Below are 21,610 nucleotides of genomic sequence, written 5' to 3' on the forward strand. Positions count from 1 at the left end.
TATCCATGAAACAGTATTTGGGACAGATATTTGCTTGGCCTTTGAAGACCTGCCATGTGAGATTTGTTTGTTTTATGCCTCATCCCTTGAACCATACATGCACATCTAATTCCTTAGTTGAGTTGATTTGTAGTGAGAGCTCCACGTGCGTATAAATCAGGATTAAATCCTCGCACGAACCCCACCTTGAGGATAGATCGGCTGCCGAGGAGGAGGATTAGCCGGTTTTTGCTGCACATATACTATCACTAGATGTTATACGGTTATTGTATGTATATATATATCTATATATATATATAACACAGTAACACAAATGACGAAGGAAGACTTTTTGACTCGTGCCCTGACCGTGCCTCGAACTCACGATCTACGGCACCAAATCGCCTAGCCAGAAATACCGCTGCGCCACATCAGCGTTCTGAAAAAAGAACGTTTCAATGGCGCAGTGATGGTCTGCCCGATATATAAATCGATTGTTAGCATAATCACTGTCTTGAATCAAATAATTTCTTAATTGAAATACGATAACTTTCATGTTAAATAAGTAATTGTTTTGATGAACTGGTGTGTCCTTGTTGACCCCCGTGACACAGAGAACACAAAGGATGGAGCAAAAAGCGTAATGCAGCATCATATGCAATACCTGATCAAATAACAATTGCATATGCCACGATTGTATAGGAGATAAAATAGCAGAATTCTACAATACTGAGGTAGTATATGTAGCATGTTCCGTAGAAACAACAACACAGTGTTAACAAATGGGATAATATAAAGATGGTACTACAAAAATATTTTTTTGAGTAACAGTATTGCACAACAGTACGCATGGGATAACATGCAGTTGGTACCACAGTAAGGCATTCTGGGTGAAAATACTGTACAATGTTACTTATGGGATGAAAACAGATTGCGTCATTGCAATGCATTCTGGGAAAGAGTACTCTAAAAGGTTACCTAGGGGGTGACATGAAGATTGTTCAATTATAATGCATGCTGGGAAACAGTACTGTACAGCGTAACCAAGGGGATAACATACAGATGGTGCCATAGTAAGGCATTACGGGTATTAGTGTTTTACATCGATACTAAGAGTATAGCATATAGATAGGGCCAAAGTAGGGTATTCGGAGTAAAATACTGTTCAATGCTACCTAGGGGGACATAATAAATACACTGTACAACGTTATCCATGGAATAGCAAACAGATATTTTCACACGAATGCATTATGGGTAAAAGTATTACATACAGATGGTACACAGTAAGACATTCTTGGTATTCGTACTATACAATATGGCAGTTTCGGCTCACTATCAGTAATCTATACATTGTACATGTAGTTCTTCAAACTACTCGTCGCAACACACTGTTTTTAAAATGATCATGTTTAACGTATGAATCGTAGAAGTGGGATCTAGTATTAACTTAAGGTGTTTAAATACTCGGAATTGTCATATTAAGGTACACATATTTAGGTATTAATATTTACCATTAACGTATAATTCTTCATGTACGCAGTGCCGTGTCATATTTACCAGATTCCGTGATGAAGTCAGGCGTCATAATTATACTGATCCCATTATGCTGAATCCCAAGTCACACATTTTTCTGTTGCTCACTGTATACAGCTTCTACGTTACAATAGAATCAGTCATAACGGTGTAAACAGGCTTAAGGTCGTGAAATATTTATAGTCTGTATAATGAAATATATTGTTATAATTAAAGTATCGATATATGTTATGATAAGGTCCCATGGGTAACACGAAACTTGCATGTCCAACACTTACAACTTCATTAATTCAAATGAAATTGAACGATGATCATTGTGTAAGTGTAATCACCAGATTGCATGATAAAAGTGTTTTTTTCTTTGTGTTTTGTAGTTTTCCGTTTCCTATACAAAATTGATAGAGCACTTAAACAGTCATTCTCACACTATACCCATACAAACACGTGTCGTTATTGATTTTGGCTGGGACACAGATTTTGTATTATTTTTTTCATTGAAAAAAGTCATAAGAATTCTATTCAGAATGGAAAAGGGTTTGGAGTTATTCTAAAGAATCTGAACACAATAAAAACCTAAAGAAAAGGAAATAATGGAACTCAAAAATAAATGTGAAAATATATAACTAGTCCAATTATGACTATAAAATAAAAAGTCCTATAACAACGAAAAAATATGAATTGTTCAATGATAACGATAAAATAGAGATATTCCAATGATGAAGATAAAATAAATATAGTCCAATGGTGACGATAAAATAGACATAGTCCAATGATGACGATAAAATAGAGATAGTCCAATGGTGACGATAGAATAGAGATAGTCCAATGATGACGATAGAATAGAGAGAGTACAATGATGACTATTACATAGAGATAGTCCAGTGATGACGTAAAATAGAGATAATCCAACGATGACAATAAAATAGAGATAGCCTTGTGTTGATGATAAAATAGAGAAAGTCCAATGATGACGATGAAATAGAGATAGACCAATGAAGACGTAAAATAGAGAAAGTCCAATTGTGACGATAAAATAGAAATTGTCTAATGATGACGATAAAATAGAGATATTCAATGATAACGATTAACTATAGAAAGTCCAGTGATGACGAGGAGTTATTGCAAAAGAAAAATGATCAGGTAAGGCTACATTGTATTAAATTACGGAAGTGTCGAAGCAAGGGCAGCACAGACAATATGAAGGTAACGGGAAACGGTACCAATGAAAATACATTATCTGCAATAAAATAAACCAGAGACCGCGAGGGAAGGATTAGCACAAATTTATCGCATGTGAATTTATATTTAAATGAAACAATTAACAGCGATAGTTTCTAGTCCAGAATGAAACTGTAGACAATAAAAGATGCATTTGAAGCAGCAGCTGATCAATTCGCCAATGCTATCAATAAACTTGTAATAAGGTTATCGAGGCTTCTGTTTGTATTGTATAACGTCCAAACAGCAGTTAATGTCATTGCGTCATTGGGGTGTATTGAATAACATCACATGACCGTCTCCACAGTGAATAAACGTGCATTCGATCCAAATCATAGGGAAGCTGATTTAATTGTTTGTTGTTTATTTTCCCATGAATTTGCGTTATGATAAATACATTGTTGCACTGGTCTTTACCTAAAATTGGTATACACTTAATATAAACAAGTCACCGAGAAGCCATCCATTCACTCCGCCTCTGTTCATACTCATTTCTTTCTTCTATATTTAGATTTTGTTTAGTATTATCTAACGTCTCAAAACAGATTTAGTTATTTATGGACAACCCCTATTATGTGAGAGTAGCATGCGTTTTGCCCCGAGGCAATAGTGCGAGACCGAACAAAAGAGGTTAATTTGTAATAAATGTTGTGTGCTTTTCAGCCTTATTTTGGAACCAAATATCTAAATGTTCGTTAATAAAGGATACTCAGAGTCAGTTTCCTAAGTGCGATAACTATCTTTAATATATCTTGAAATGATTAACCCTTTCACTAAAATATCCAGATAGGCTTCATGTTAGATATATGGTATGTCTCGACCAGGGGACAGAACCCGAATCGTTCACCTCAGAAAGGCGAGCGTTCAGCTACAGGCCAAATGGAGGCAGTATCAAGATAAACAAGATAAGATTCCAAATTCAGTCGCCTCTTGCGATCATGCAATGGGGACATTAGATTTAGTTCTTACATAATATTTCAACAATCGTACAACCGTCATTGCGGATAAGAGAAAAAACTGTGACGCGGTTGAGAAGAGCGTAATATCAATAGCAATGTTATTCTTGTTTAACGTCTACAATCCACAAAAGATAATATATTATTGATAGACGGACGCACCTAAGTGTCTGACACTGGACCGAACATTATCTTTCTTGTTTTCTGAGCATTATATCTGCGGATCGCAATCGATTGTACATAGTTTATTTCAAATTTCTGTTCGTGTTTACTGTAGCAATTATTCTCATCCTTACTAAATAACCGTGGGAAAATCCAGGCTTCAATCCAAATCACGTTAGAAGCATAGCAATGGGAGGTTTATAAGTACTTAGGATTTGTTTTACCAGGTTTGTGTAAAGGAACACTTTTTTTAGATTACTTGTTTGTTTGTATTCCATACACTAGAAATGTTTGAGTTTGAACACAGACGCATTTTTAACACCCATACCTATGTCTGATTAATCAATGCTCTCTCGGGCTAATACAAACGCTTACATGTTTTTGCCAACCTCCAATGATTGACAGTATCGATTTATTGATTGAAACTTAGAAAAACAAAGTGTTTACGCAAATCTAGGCCTAGTCCAGAGGTTCGAACGGCGACAGCTTTCTACTATGAGGGAGCATGTTACAAGCGGACGGACCAAGATGTGCTTGACAAATTAAAATACACAGGAAACTGAGATGCTTGCATGTGTGTTTGTAACCATGAGGGGATTACAGCCATTATATCACCAAATTATTCCGCCATAAAGTCCTGATCAACAAATCAGTTTTTGCTTTCTGGTGAAAATAATTAAATATCCTTCACACCCATACACAGTGTTACCGTTTATCGAGACAGCCATTTCCCTTTCAGCTCATAACATCAAACCGTGCCGTTGCTGTCGGGCATATAAAGTTTGCACAAGAAACTTTATCTTCATTGTTCTGGATATATAAATCACCCAGGCTATAATACACAAGTTTCATGTATCACTGAATGCAAAATCAAAAATGCAACGTTCAGGAGCACATATGATTCTGATCATTGGATTATGAGTAGCACTTTATCCGTCAGATGGCGTTAGTGTTGTTAATACGGAGGGATGGTATCGGCCGCTACCAAACAGGCCTTGCTTTTAAGTGTAAAGACCAACTTTCACATGTATAATCTCTTACTCACCATACACGTAGCTATCGATCTTTTTTAACATCAACAACACTTGGCACCAAAAACTATGCATTTGTTTTAAGAACAATGTTTTGTAATTATATGGTTAATAGACATAATTTCGTTATTGTAATAATACATGTTTGTCACACAAACGGCGAGCCTTTAACTAAGTATCTAAAGAAAAGAAAATCGCATGGTACTTATAATCTTTAATATTAAAACGTTAAAAATTGTAAAACTTTGGGGCTTAATTTGATGTCTCAAAGATCGTGTCTGAGTACTTCAGTGTGATGACGCTGTGCGAACTCTAATCATCATATGACCTTGACTATTGCATTGACATAATACACTAAATCTAAAAACATATTTTGTAAAATATTATTAGTATTAAAAATATCTCAATTGTTTCAAAAAGGATATAGCAAAGTCAGGATTGATCAAATTGGGACATAATTAAACTTAAAAAAAAACACCATCTGTGTTTCTGACAGTCGGCGCAGGTATATTTGTTTTCAATATACTATATTTACATTCAGAGTGTTGATTCTTTATATGAGCATATCAAGTGAAAACAACAAATATTTGACTATGAAAACACTATAAATTCAGTATGAAAACATCATTTCACGTGCCGATTTTCCATACATTAGAACAGTTGGATATCGATACGTCCACGTTTCATTTACGTAAATTGTGTTTTCATTGCCATCTATTCACATAAAATAATTATAATTTAGCACGAATTATTGTATTTGATGTATTTTTGTTTTAAATAAAAAGCAAAAGAAAAAAAATCGACTGGAAATTCCTGAGTGGAAAAACATGGTAAACATGGCAAACATGGCGGAATCGCCGGCTGTTCCATTAAATCATCATCTTTTCGTATATAGTTATCCAAAGTCAAAAAATTAAAAATGACTCTGTTCTTAATTTATTTATTTGTGTTCTCACCCTTATGAAAATATATGAATTGAAAGAAGCCCCCCCCCCCCCCCCCCCCCCCCCCTATTTTCAATGGCGTCTATGAATAGCAGCGGTTATCTACATATCTTCCGAGGTACGCTAACATAGCCGCCAAGAAAATAAAGAAAAAATCCATTCAATCCCTATCTATGAGTTACTTTCAATATATCTCGGATACATCGCGTAAAACTAAGATAATACATTCTTTTATTACTCAAGAAATGTCTGATGTTGTCTTCAGCGTATAATACCTTCTACAATGTATCTCTAAAAAGTGCACAATAATCAAAGACACACATATACTAAAATCTAAATATGGATTTGGGAATTAGCAAATCTCTTTTGGAATCTTTTTGTATTATTGTATGGAATGTCTTGATTGTAAAGAGGGAAAATGTAGCATTCGGAGTAAACAGCGGTGGAAATGATCATCAGAGAATATCGTATATATTTGAGCTCAATCGTAATAATGTTCTCTTTTAATAGATAAAAGAATATATAAATAATATGCAGATGAAAATGCATCTAAATGCAACGTCTTTTTATCAGGGATCTGTTTGTTTCTGAAACAGAACTCGCTTACTTCCAAGAAATATAGATAGAATAGCTCTTGGAATTTGACCCAATATTCAATATACGGAATATGTACAATTCAGAATTTGTTGTTTTGTCGGCTAGACCTACGACACTCAGCTTTCGGAATTTGAAGTATTAAAGTTTGAATGCTGAACCAACACAGCTAAGGCAAGTATATATGATAAACTCGTAATGCGTAGTATCTATAAAATAACGCATACCGTGAAGAGATTAAACATTTGAAATTGGGAACATATGAGGTAGAATGACTACATGATCTGAAAGGGCCTCTTCTGCATCTTTGACGGCACTCTTCATGTTTAATATCGGTAATAACTAGATAATACCAGGTTCTCTAAACGTGAACCGCGATAATGACAATGTAATCACCTGAAATACTGAAATACTCTTCATGTTTAATCACGGTAATAAATATAACTAGATAATACCAGGTTCTCTAAACGTGAACCGCGGTAATGACAATGTAACCACATGAAATACTGAAATACTCTTCATGTTTAATCACGATAATAAATATAACTAGATTCTACCAGGTTCTCTAAACGTGAACCGCGGTAATGACAATGCAGCCACCTGAAGTACATTTTAACACAAAAACGGATACATTTTTTGTGTACATCCAATATCATAACGCACAGCAGATATTGCTTGCAAAGGAGATCTCACTTATTTAATAAGTGATATCATTTTGAAGTTTAAGTGATATCACTTAGTCAACACTTGAGTAAGTAATATCACTTAATACATAAGTGATAATCACTTCATGCATAAGTAATATTACTTAAAAATTAGATATCTTTATGTTTGCTCTTCTTTTCTCTTTCCTCCTATTACATTTTCTAACGCTTAGGCTTCCGGTACTTGCATACATTTCCATTGTCGAGATATACACAGAGTCTATGAAGTTGATAGATACTACTACTGGTAGGTGCTAAGAATTCAAGAATGAGACGGCTGGTTCGCCCGTTGTCAGTATCATGTGGTATGGTTTGGTGTCCTGCTGGCGACTATCGGCAGTATACTTCAGTAATTTGGCACCAGTTTCGCGCTATCAAAAGGAGGCAAAAAAGAATACCACAGCCTCTCAAAACATATTTACCAATGTGTGAAGCTTACACACAGGAGAGGGTGTCCTTAAATGACCACGACTGTTTAACAATCTACAAACAAACTGACACATTCTAAAACATCGTAAGTTCAGATATATACACATTTTGTTCACTTTGCCGTTATACCCTGTTCACTCTACGGCGCGAGCACTTTTACCCTCATAAAGCACATAATGCATGTTATCAATAAGAAAGCCCTACATGCGTCGCTCATGTTATGTAATAGGCCGAAAGTGCCATCTTATTTATTGCTAATGCGATATAGTGATTTTGATAGGATTTTGCGCTAATGGTTTCGTGAAAACGTACAACGTCATTGAACCCCAAGGAATGCTTGTAAAACAGCACGACGAAGCAGACGACGATGCTGTGTACTGATGGACGACACAAAACCAATCAAAAATTCTGTAACAAATAACTTTAAAAACAAGTAGAAAATATTGATCAAATGATTATGAAATTAATTAAGAGTAGTCATGTTGGAAGCAGGGTTTCAAATAATCTTTTAATTAAATTAATGATGATTTTGCAGTCTTTGTTGAAACTTTAATCGAACGTACTCTCAGGAGCATATAAACAGATAAATCTAGATAGATTCCACTGACAGTTATCTCTTTCCCTACCACCCGTACGTTTCCCTTCCTATCCCACCCGTACGTTTCCCTTCCTATCCCACCCGTACGTTTCCCTTCCTATCCCACCCGTACGTTTCCCTTCCTATCCCACCCGTACGTTTCCCTTCCTATCCCACCCGTACGTTTCCCTTCCTATCCCATCCATACGTTTCCCTTCCTATCCCACCAGTACGATCCCTTTCCATCCTACCCGTACGTTTCCCTTTCTATCCCACCCGTACGTTTACTTTCCTCTATCCCACCCGTACGTTTCCCTTCCTATCCCATCCATACGTTTCCCTTCCTATCCCACCAGTACGATCCCTTTCCATCCTACCCGTACGTTTCCCTTTCTATCCCACCCGTACGTTTACTTTCCTCTATCCCACCCGTACGTTTCCCTTCCTATCCCACCCGTACGTTTCCCTTCCTATCCCACCAGTACGATCCTTTCCCATCCCACCAGTACGATCCTTTCCCATCCCACCCGTACGTTTCCCTTCCTATCCCACCCGTACGTTTCCCTTCCTATCCCACCCGTACGATCCTTTCCCATCCCATCAGTACGATCCTTTCCCATCCCACCCGTACGTTTCCCTTCCTATCCCACCCGTACGTTTCCCTTCCCATCCCACCCGTACGTTTCCCTTCCTATCCCACCAGTACGATCCTTTCCCATCCCACCAGTACGATCCTTTCCCCATCCCACCCGTACGTTTCCCTTCCTAAACCCACTCGTACGTTTCCCTTCCCATCCCACCGAAAGTTCCCTTCCTATCCTACCCGTCTTTTCCCCTTCCTATCCTACCCGTACGTTTCCCTTCCTATCCCACCGTACGTTCCCTTCCTACCCTACCCGATGTTTCCCTTCCTATCCACCCGTACGTTTCCCTTTCCCTATCCCACCTTTACTTTTCCCCTTTCCCTACCCCACCCGTACTTTTTCCCTTCCATCCACCCGTTACTATTCCCTTTCATCCCACCCGTACGTTTCCCTTCCTATCCCACCCGACGTTTCCCTTCCTATCCCACCGCGCGTTCCCTTCCTTTTTTCCCCACCCCGCGTTTCCCTTCCTATCCCACCCGGGTTTCCCTTCTACCCCACCCGTCGTTTCCTTCCATCCCACCCGCTTTCCCTTCCTATCCCACCCGCGTTTTCCCTTCCTATCCCACCCGTACGATCCCTTCCTATCCCACCCGTACGTTTCCCTTCCTATCCCACCCGCGCGTTTCCCTTCCTATCCCACCCGTACGTTTCCCTTCTTATCCCACCCGTACGTTTCCCTTCCTATCCCACCCGTACGTTTCCCTTCCTATCCCACCTGTACGTTTCCCTTCCTATCCCACCCGTATATTTCCCTTCCTATCCCTACCCGTACGTTTCCCTTCTTATCCCACCCGTACGTTTCCCTTCCTATCCCACCCGTACGTTTCCCTTCCTATCCCACCCGTACGTTTTCCCTTCCTATCCCACCCGTACGTTTCCCTTCTTATCCCACCCGTACGTTTCCCTTCCTATCCCATCCGTACGTTTCCCTTCCTATCCCATCCGTACGTTTCCCTTCCTATCCCACCCGTACGTTTCCCTTCCTATCCCACCTGTACGTTTCCCTTCCTATCCCACCCGTACGTTTCCCTTCCTATCCCACCCGCGCGTTTCCCTTCCTATCCCACCCGTACGTTTCCCTTCCTATCCCACCCGTACGTTTCCCTTCCTATCCTACCCGTACGTTTCCCTTCCTATCCTACCCGTACGTTTCCCTTCCTATCCCACCCGTACGTTTCCCTTCCTATCCCACCCGTACGTTTTCCCTTCCTATCCCTACCCGTACGTTTCCCTTCCTATCCCACCCGTACGTTTCCCTTCCTATCCCACCCGTACGTTTCCCTTCCTATCCCACCCGTACGTTTCCCTTCCTATCCCACCCGTACGTTTCCCTTCCTATCCCACCCGTACGTTTCCCTTCCTATCCCAACCCGACGTTTCCCTTCCTATCCCACCCGTACGTTTCCCTTCCTATCCCACCCGCGCGTTTCCCTTCCTATCCCACCCGTACGTTTCCCTTCCTATCCCACCCGTACGTTTCCCTTCCTATCCCACCCGTACGCGTTTCCCTTCCTATCCCACCCGCGCGTTTCCCTTCCTATCCCACCCGTACGTTTCCCTTCCTATCCCACCCGTACGTTTCCCTTCCTATCCCACCCGCGTACGTTTCCTTCCTATCCCACCCGTACGTTTTCCCTTCCTATCCCACCCGTACGTTTCCCTTCCTATCCCACCCGTACGTTTCCCTTCCTATCCCACCCGTACGTTTCCCTTCCTATCCCACCCGTACGTTTCCCTTCCTATCCCACCCGTACGTTTCCCTTCCTATCCCACCCGCGCGTTTCCCTTCCTATCCCACCCGTAAGTTCCTTCCGATCCCCCTTTCCCTTATCCCACCCGTACGTTTCCCTTCCTATCCCACCCGTACGTTTTCCCTTCCTATCCAATCCCCGTACGTTTCCCTTCCTATCCCACCCGTACGTTTCCCTCCTATCCCACCCGTACGTTTCCCTTCCTATCCCACCCGCGCGTTTCCCTTCCTATCCCACCCGTACGTTTCCCTTCCTATCCCACCCGTACGTTTCCCTTCCTATCCCACACGTATATTTTCCTTCCTATCCCACCCGTACGTTTCCCTTCCTATCCCCCGTAAGATCCTCCTATCCCACCCGTACGTTTCCCTTCCTATCCCACCGTACGTTTCCCTTCCTATCCCACCCGTACGTTTCCCTTCCTATCCCACCCGTACGTTTCCCTTCCTATCCCACCCGTACGTTTCCCTTCCTATCCCCCCCGTACGTTTCCCTTCCTATCCCACCCGTACGTTTCCCTTCCTATCCCACCCGTACGTTTTCCCTTCCTATCCCACCCGTACGTTTCCCTTCCTATCCCACCCGTACGTTTCCCTTCCTATCCCACCCGTACGTTTCCCTTCCTATCCCACCCGTACGTTTCCCTTCCTATCCCACCCGTACGTTTCCCTTCCTATCCCACCCGTACGTTTCCCTTCCTATCCCACCCGTACGTTTCCCTTCCTATCCTCCCCGTACGTTTCCCTTCCTATCCCACCCGTACGTTTCCCCTTCCTATCCTACCCGTACGTTCCCTTCCTATCCACCCGTACGTTTCCCGTTTCCCTTCTATCCCACCCATACGTTTCCCTTCCTATCCTACCCGTACGTTTCCCTTCCTATCCCACCCGTACGTTTCCCTTCCTATCCCACCCGTACGTTTCCCTTCCTATCCCACCCGTGTGTTTCCCTTCCTATCCCACCCGTACTTTTCCCTTCCTATCCCACCCGTACGTTTCCCTTCCTATCCCACCCGTACGTTTCCCTTCCTATCCCACCCGTACGTTTCCCTTCCTATCCCACTTGTACGTTTCCCTTCCTATCCCACCCGTACGTTTCCCTTCCTATCCCACCCGCACGTTTCTCTTTCTATCCCATCTATATTTTCCTTCCTATCCCACTTGTGCCTTTCCCTTTCTATCCCAGACCTACGTTTCCCTTCCTATTTCATTCCTAACCTTTCCCTTTCTATCCCAGACCTACAACCCTCCAAATCTTTTCCTTCTTTTCCAATCCTAATTCTCGTTATTCGTACATATTGCTATAACGAAATTCTTCCCCGTCGCTACAATGACATACGAAACGATTCCCATCCGTGTTAGCCGATAAACTGTATCATTTCCCCTGTCGTAATAATAAAAGTCTTAACATCCCCTATAACTATGATGAACAATATTCCGTCCGCCTGTCCCTATAATTTTTTTTTTTTGTTTTTTTTTGGAAAACCTATACTGTCCTATCCATTTATTGCAAAACGAAGATATACGCATGTATTCATGTAGTGAGAATATGAAACCTTCCCTGTTTCTATAACGAAATATCCTTACCTACCTTCCCTTAATAGGACTTAAGTCCATCTCATCTTGCCTTATAAGGACTAAACGTTCACCCTTTTTTCCCCTTTGTGCCGCATGGCACTAAACCTCACAATAATAACCTTGAGCTAAGATTGACAATGCATTTTTTCATTCCTCCATGGTTTATAACTGATGCACGAAACCGCCATTCAGACATCTGAATTGATATACTAAGTACACAATTGCATGTCCCAAAATGCCACCTTGTCTGCTTATATTCATAAATACATCATCGGTGAACACTAAGGCTACACAAGCTCAGATTCGTTTTACACAATCTTTGCTCGGGGTAGAATATTTAATTACAATCCCGACAAGCGGCTGTCATTCTCGACACCATGGGCGAATTGTGATTATGATTCGAGAAAGTTAAACAAACGTAAAAAAAAGTAAAATCTACCATATATAGTGTGGAAATCGGCGCTATAATGAATCGACATTTATCATGAGAGGAGGATGTTGTAAGCTGCTCAAGTTTCTGTAATTTGGCTGTCGGGGACAAGTCTTGTTTCATAGTGACAAGATGATTGAGGTTTTGTTCATCCCCTAAATATTATCACTGTATTCTTGCTCTCGGGAGACATCAGGATTCGATGCGCTGTACGTGTGGAAGTTGTTTTTTCCCCGAATCATAACCAGTTATTAAAATTGCATGAGAAGACATACAACTCATTATGTGGTAGTTGTACTTCAATTATAACCAGGATAAAAAAATACAATCTGCTTTTACCGTAGTCAGTTCTCATAACACAGAACACGTTGGTCGGTTTCAACGTACATTAATTGCCAGTATAAACTGGTTAAGCTTTTTCTGAACTAATTGGATATTTGTGTTGCAGCAGATGGTTTGAGCCAGACGTCGACCATTAACATTGCCGGCCAGTTGAGAATAATTCGAGAAGTGACGGAAATCTGTGCTCCGGTGGGAATGTGTTAAATTGTAAGCGTTTCGGTGAGTAATCATTTTAACATCAAAAATTATTAGGCCTGTACCTTATATCAGTAAATATTTGAGTTCTGGTTAAAATTGTACTGTTATAAAAAAAAATCGTTATGGTTTTAAGCAGTTTTTCTAGATTTGAAATTAATTCATTTCAAATCTGTCATTATTCTTGTGAATAATTTCCAACGGAAATTGTCGGTTTGAAAAAAATTGCTACTTTGTAAAATTTTCCATGGCTTCATCATGTCTGTAATTCACAAAATAAAATTGAAAACTTATTACTTACAAGTTTAAACTAAATAGCGAAACCAAACCCTAACGATTTATACAGTACATACCTCGGGCTGTTTAGCCTCATTTAACGGACTACTGGAAACTATTATGTATTTTTCTGACCACACAGTTGGCCGGAGAATGACCCTGGTAATGACTAATAGTCATCTGCCTATTTACAGCAATATCCCCAGATTTCAACACTATGTATATCAATATACCATAGCATACGGAACTCTCGCTGGATGACCCAAAAATTGATGGAGACAAACCCTAACTAAGCTAAAATTTGCCAGTTGAACTAATGGAGACCTATGACATTATTGTCACGCGCTGCAAGATTAGGTCAATGTCGCATATATATGTATATATATCTATAGCATTGGAATATGTCTGTGTGTTAAATACAATTTTCGTCTCCTTCCTCAAATGACCAATTGGTCGTGATTGACCAGTGGACCATTATTCGAACACATTGGTCAGACCCCTGTCGACCTATCGATTGTGTGTCACCACGAGTATAACCATGTCACAATGTAGTTGTTCTAACACACTGACTATTACTGTTGGGTTGGTTAACAAACCATTCCGTCTCCTGAGATTGAAAAATAGGGAATCACTTTACAAACCTACATTGATGGAAGTCCTTGATAAGACCATAAGGAAGATCTTTTCTCCTTAAATACGGCTCATGGCGCCATGCAACTTCAGATCTACGTATACATAAACTTAATTAATCGTTATGAGAAGGTAGTTATGAGTCACCGGTCCGTGTAATGACATATATCCGCGAACTTGTGTTTAGTATCAAATAGAGGAATCTTTATGTTGATCAATTCCAGTTAATGTTCTTTTTTTTATGTATGAATCTAATACAAAATAGATCAATGCCAAAAACTCACAAAAACAACACAAAGTTCTTGTTTCCTTGTCACTGCCGTCAGTGTATCAGATCAACGGCACTAGACATCATTGAATTACATTCTGTAGCCGACTTTTATCTTTAGTTTTCAGATTATTTCTCAATTCTTAATTGACACCATCTAAAATCTTGTTTTACCATGTGATCAAAGTCAGTTTTCCTCATTACGATATTGATGTAATGTCTGCTTAGACTCTTTCTTTATGAATGTATCATTATTTATTTTAATTTCATGTTCAAATTATTTCTTCAAATTACTATTTGTCTGCTATATGTTTTAATTATGACTGTCCCCATATATTACTAGCGAGTTGCTAAGGATTTGGATATTTTACAAGGATAATGATATCAGTAATCTGCTAGTCAAGGTCTCCCATGTCGCCAATATCAGTTTTGACCAGCCTGTTTAAGCTTAACTTAGACGTATCCATCAGCGTAGCATCTACTAAACTGTTCTAGCATAATTGGTGATAGTTAAATATCTATGCATGTTTGTACTTTTTGAAAGTGTTATTCATGAGCAGGAATATTGGCATTAAAACCTGATCAGCATAAGGATTGTGTTACGTGTTGAGTATGCGTCCGTGCCAGGAAATAAAAAACACGGTAGGGATCGAGATTCTAACAACTTCTAGTTGACTTCAAAGATATCTTGATAATCTCTAGATTGTCTATCTCTGGAGTGTAAATCATCGTGTAAGCGCGCAATATATTTTCGCTTTATGTCTCTTAGAAACCTAGGCTAATGTACTAAACCTAGACTGGCCACCAGCCCCTAAGTTTTTTGTTAGAACTACTCCACTAAATTTCAATACTAGATTATCTCCCCCTAGTTTGAAACTTAGGAATCAGACATATCCTAGTGACCAAAATCATAAAGCTCAATTTTATTTTTAATTTTAATATTCTAGAGACAGGGAGCCAGTCTATACTAAACCATGCATTGCTCAAGCTTTAGTTTTGTGGTTGACATTGTGAGCTGCTTGCATTTCACAACATCATGTCGGTTAACGCATCTCGTCAAATTTAAATAAAATAAGTTTATGAATTGTCGAATGTGAAGAAAACAAGGTAGTCATGACAATGAGGGTCAGTGTTGTTTCAAGTTCAAAGTAGTCAAGGGATAACAGGCCGAATATGAGACTAAAACATATCTTACCTTCGTCCTGTTGGGTTGTGGTAAGTATTTTCAATTATATATGTGATATCAACGTGTCGTCTGAAACTTAAATTCATTGTATTGCGATTGTCATTAGGTGGTCTACAACAATGGGTTAACGAACATTGTTTAATCAACATATCAAGAAAGCATCCACACATGCAAAGAAAGGATTACTTTGTACGAAAGCTATGGAAGTTAAATAGTTCGCGATGTTTAAAATCCCTGGGCCGATTCTTTCTTTTGTAGATTTCATGAGAGAAATTCGTCTGAAAACTATTCAACCCATCATTCCATGAGATTGAGAAAGCAATATTCAATCCTTATACAGTGGAACTTCGTTAACTCGAACTCGGATAACTCGAATGCCCCGCTTAACTCGAAGTACCTCGCCGGTCCCGGCCGAATTCTCTCTTTATCTTAGTAAAAAAAACTCGGAAAATTCGAATTCGGATAACTCGAAAAACTCGGATAATACGAAGTAAAAATTTGGTCCCAACAATAAAAATCCTACTTGAAATGTTCGAATAACTCGTAGTATAATTTTCGTCGGTCGGTGGCAAACGCCGACATTTTTTAAGAGCTAGATTCCGTTTGTAATACTGAACATATCGGCACTACTAACCTACATGCTATTATAAGTGTTTCATAAATTCATAAAAGAAATTGTCGGTTGAATCTTATAACAACAAGTCTTGGTGATAAAAAGTACTGCTTTACTTACATCAGGTAATTTCCCAAGGCGGTCGCCGATATCAGTACACACGATAGTCAACAACTCATCTACCCGTTCGCTCAAGCGGAACTAATCTCTGACACACCGGTAGATCTACCCGGCTGATGTTTTTACAGGTGTAGAAATGACACCGACACCGGCGCCTATTAAATCTTTAAACTGCTGAAACAATAGCGTAATTACTGCCGAGGTGTTCAGAGTACAGCTGTAACGGTCAGTGCTGTCTATTAAATCGGATAAAACGCCAACTCAGTTACAGTAACATTTTATACGCACATGCGCAGCCCAACTTCCGGTGCTAATACACATGGCAATGGCGTGGTTATCAATAAAAAGTAAGTAGGCCGATCAAACAGTATTTTATATATGTCCAATAAAAGTTAATGGTTCTGTTACGTTTTGTATGCAATCTGTGTTAAACTTAAACGGTTATTTGTTTTGACATTAATAACGTGTTATTTTGTCGAATTCCGTTTTATCGTTTACCTTTTGCAAACATGACTTGCACATCAGATCGTTATTGAAGTGACTAAGTGAAAGAAACTTTATCGTGACTGTATATCGGCAAAACTACACCAAATTACAAGTGACATAACGAAACATTACATATATATTTACATGTATTGACCAGTCTTCACACTAAACTGATGAGCGACAGAGCGAAGTTATTATGATTATATAATGTTGACAAATATTGACCAAACTTTTCACCAAAAACGATAACTCGCTTAATTCGAACACTCGGATAACTCGAAGTTTTTTCGTGGTCCCGTCGACTTCGAGTTAACGAAGTTCCACTGTATTTCAATTTAACACGTTTTGTTGGTTAACCTGAGCGTGCATTGTACATACACAATTCAACTTGAAGTACTATAGAGCTCGCACTTGCACAAGTCATTGCAATACTGTAGTCCTTCAAGGAATAGCCATTGTCAAAAACCTGGTACAATGAAAAAATATTTCTAAATATAGCCTGTGTATTTAAGAAAAACATGAAGACGTTATTTTTTTGCGCTATCTTGGCGGTTTTCGCTTGTTTTTTTTTAGTATTATTTAATTTTTTGCGAGTTTTTGAGTTTTCGTTTTGTTTGTTTATTTTTTTTTAAATTTTATATTTACTTTCTCCTCAATATTTTAATATTTTAAATGTCAGATATAAGCCAACATAGATACCTACATGTATATATCCGACAGAGTGTGCATTTGTGTACCAAATTACGCTCTCTCAGCCATCACTCTACTAGAAGTTATTGTCCCGACATTCACACTGTCGTTGGTCCCTAGGTCCCAAGTACTGATTACCTGTCACGTGAAGCATATCGCGTGACAAGTCGAAAGACCCCGACCAAGACCTGCGTCTGACTTTGTGATATTGTAAATATATTGACTGGCTAGACGCCTAAATGTCCGTGAAAATATTGATCGGAAAGGTTTAAGAAGTGCGACAAGTAAGAAGCTCGCTAATAGCTAATTGAGCAAAGGGCGTGTCCTTGTCACCATCAGGTCATTTAGTCTGAACATGGACTGTTTATCCTGGGACACAATGATAGCGATTACGTCATTCCTGTCGAGCAGTTTCCGTGAATCATGTAATTAGTCTGGTATCTTTTTTGTATACATAAATCGTTGACATATCTCATGTCCTGGCACGAAGACTCCAGCACTCGTTGTGGTAGTCACTGCAATATACAATACTAGCTAATTGTTGGAATTACTCTGTTACTACCATCAAAGCATATATATATTTATGAAGACTACATTGAATTGTCTTCTTAATGACGATATTTATACAAAGCTGTATGGTAGATAATTAAGTAAGATAATTGAATGTATTTTTTTCTTTGGCGCCATCTATGTCACAAAATGACAATAAATGAATAAATGAAGCTTCAAACAAAATAACACCGGGAAATCAGAGAACCTAATGAATAATCATACTGGTATCATTTAGCCTCGATTTCGCTTTGGAGCAACAAAATATAGGAATGGTCACGTGGTGTGATTTATACCAGGACAACCCCCTATTTGATGTGTTTTTGATGAAAATCATGGCAAAAAGGTGTGAGAAATCGACTAAGAAAAATAGCATCCTTACGATTTCTCCTTAAAAGATCCAAAACAGGTTGGAGTTTCTCCATCATATTCTGCACCAGACACGGCGTCGCCGTTCCATCTGGTGTAATACTTGAATAGACAACACACTCATTAGACACTGAAATAGTAAGTTCACAATGTCTACATCGTATGAAGTGCAGGGACCATCAGACAGAAGGTTAATACGAGGTATAATTCTGTCGAAGAGGCGGCTGTATCTCTTATTGTAGGCTCTTGAACAAAACTTCCCCCAGATCTTCATCAACCTACATCTTTCGAAACCCTGAAATATTACTTTTTTTGTATTACTAGTCGACATCTCCCACTGATATTGTAATACTGTAATATCGAAGCAATCGGACATGTATACGGCATTCGTAGGCATGTTACCACATAGAAATGGCAAATTATCATATCGCTTAGTAGGAAACTGTCCTCGCTGCTAACGTTATAAGTAACGGCTATGTTGAATTATCTGTTGTGTCCTTGTTTTATAGCTGAACAAGGTATATCATATTCACAAGGGCAATACAGTTTTGCCATTTAAAGATAACATATCGTCAATATTGAGGACTTTCCAAGGTCTCTGTTGCTTGTTCTGATAAGCTTTGTTATATAATCAGCCTCGTGTGAAAAACAAGTCGACCAAGACAAGTCCACAGTTTGTTGCCATGGGTTTTGCCAATAGTCTGTTGGGTGATCTTGTCACCAAACTCGACCAAGAATCCAAGAATGCAATTATTCTCCCGATATCTTCTTTGGTGCAATGCCTCAGTGTCTGATAACTTATTAAGTATCAACTGGTGGAATCTTTAAAGTGACAGAATGACAGAACTTCCTTAATGTCAAATACACGCCCTGTATGGATTCTTACGTGTATAACTGTTTTATTTATATTTTTTCTTCATGGCTTAAAGTGTTTGGGTTTGTTTTTGTCCCCCCCCCCCCCCCCCCCCTTTTTTTTTATATACCCACAGATTAATTCAAACAAACAAAAAGCCGAATAGGACCAATGAAAACAATAAACTTAAAATCTCGTGGTGTTTTATTGGTACATTATTTACATATGTACATGTTGTTGTTTGTGTATTTACGCTTTGATTAAACACTAATGTATGGCTACCTGGTGACAGCTTCATTTACAACAACACACCAGGTGGCGCTCCACCCAAGGGTTATTGTCCGTGAGGTTTCCACGTCACATCCTTTATTATTTTTTTTTTTTCTATTTTATTTTGTCTGTCTGTAATCAACACATCAGGTGGCGTTCCACCCCGGGGTTATTGTCCCTGAGGTGTTCACGTCACTTCCTTTAGTTGTTTCCTTTTTTTTTTTAAAGCTATTTTTCTATTTTATTTTGTCTGTCTGTAAATCATATCATACAATGTTTTATGAGGTAAGCTTCCAAATTATTTGTTTATTGCGTATTTATGCAAATTTTTCGTGTACACGTTTTTCTGGTGCACAATGCAAAATAATAAAAAATGCGAATTTGATGTAACCTAGCTGTATGCATTTAAATCAATTGAATTATGCGGTGTCTTGAAATGCATTTAAACCATGCATAATATGCATCATGTTTGTATCTGCGAGGGAAAATCTAACACTCATAAGAAAAAAAATGAAATGAAAAATTGTACCGATTAGTTATTTTGTCGTTTCGAACATTTGGCTGATCATTCCCGTTTTCCCACCGCCCCGATAAGTTTTAAGGGGACGTAACCTAAGGCATTCATGACAGTTTGAGAACTACAGAAATGACAGAGAAATAACACATTGTTATCTTAACTTGTCGTTCAGGCTATATACATTGTGTATATATACTTTAGCGACAATTTATCAAAGACTAGACATGCATATGTCATGTACATAAGGTTGATATTCTGTTACGGGCATCACTTGACCTTTCCGGTCCACACTCTAATGAGAATCTCTTTCATCATCTGTAGATAATGGACATTTAGTGGTTTGAATAATATATCTTTGTCGTACTGTTTTCTGTTGTTGTTTTTTTCTCAGAAAATGGCATTTTACATTGGTACACAATATACGTGTAATAACATAGATAATTATGTACAATCCAGAGATCTTTCCAAACTGCTGACAGTGTTTGTTCGGGATACGTCGGGCCTGTAGTACAGTGTACATGTACATACGGCCTTTAGTCGGTCAGATTTTGTACTGTGTACATATGATAACCTTTCTAGGGCTGCAAGGTATAGCGTGGTCACTCGGTCCAGTATTAGTCCGAACTGTGACACTTAAAAGTATTGAGAGTTATCAGTAGTTTTAATCGTGAGTGAAAGTATTAAGTACTGTATGTAAATGTTTGTTTCCAACTGACCCATCGCCACATCCAGATACAACGCGTGTAAACTGTCCAACCTACATCAAGCGTACATATTTCAATCGGTGGTCAGTTAATTGCTTGACCACCTGCTGACCGGGGAACCAGCTTGAATAACTCCCGGGCCTTGTGGTTGTGCATGTAATTATAAACATGGCATGGATCGGCGAACTCGATTTTAACATTGACATTCGTGAGGATGACGTCGAGTTGAGGAAACTATTTCGACAATTGCTGCCGTACCTCCATAGAAGGTGAGTGATTACGTCACTACCGGTAGAAGTAGCGGAATTGGGTGGCAATAATCCTGCAGCACTTTCAGTGGAAAATTGGAAGCATATGGCTTATAATATTTGTACATTGTAAAATGTTAGACCCCCACTGGTTTGCGATCGAGTACTACATAAATACGTGGATTTATGCGTATAAGTAAACTGCTACCTCATTTGTTGAATCCACGGTTATCGTAGTACTGGTTAGGTAGCTGGTTAACTGTTTCATCGGAAACAAACCACATTGTACTTACTAGAACCAGACAGGACCTATGTGTACTAGATATTATTAGTATATGCCATTAATGTCAAACGTTTAGTTTTATAAATCAATTGGCTAATTTGGATCTTACAGATGCAATAGAGACGTCCCGAGACGATATTACGGGGCTCCGCTACACGTCCGCCACATAGATACCGGTAATGCCATTGAATTTGACGATAAATTATGTTAAATGAATATGCCGTATATCTATCGCCGTTATCATGTTTAAAATTAGCTGAACCCATTGTACCGTCATGTCTCCCACGGACCGTGATATCCCAATTCACGGCGGCCCAGCGTGATTGAATTAACCGCGTGTGTCGGAGACATCCTTCATGCCACAGTCACGTCCTCCGTCAATTTTACAAAGTGTTAAGATGATTCTAATTATTCCATGTGTGTGTGGCTTCCAGTCATTCTCACGACATGCGGGTCGTTATTTAAAACCACCCCACATG

The 21,610-nt window shown here is 39.3% G+C and overlaps 1 protein-coding gene across 3 annotated transcripts in view; it reads left to right on the top strand.

The window, feature by feature from the left end:
* LOC117334608 (growth hormone secretagogue receptor type 1-like) overlaps window positions 1–21,610 on the top strand; it is a 73,358-nt gene that overhangs the window by 18,502 nt on the left and 33,246 nt on the right. Inside the window, exon 3 of one of the 3 annotated variants that reach the window (XM_033894309.1) lies at window positions 12,981–13,093. Coding sequence is in view for 1 of the 3 variants with exons in the window: in XM_033894306.1 (XP_033750197.1) it covers window positions 20,769–20,869 (101 nt within the window). In the remaining 2 variants the exon portion in view is untranslated. Of the gene's footprint in view, window positions 1–12,980; window positions 13,094–20,513; window positions 20,870–21,610 lie in introns of those variants that run through there. The other 2 variants (XM_033894310.1, XM_033894306.1) reach the window with 2 other exon arrangements.

Source organism: Pecten maximus, chromosome 9, assembly GCF_902652985.1.
Source record: "Pecten maximus chromosome 9, xPecMax1.1, whole genome shotgun sequence".
In the NCBI taxonomy this organism is placed as follows: domain Eukaryota; kingdom Metazoa; phylum Mollusca; class Bivalvia; order Pectinida; family Pectinidae; genus Pecten; species Pecten maximus.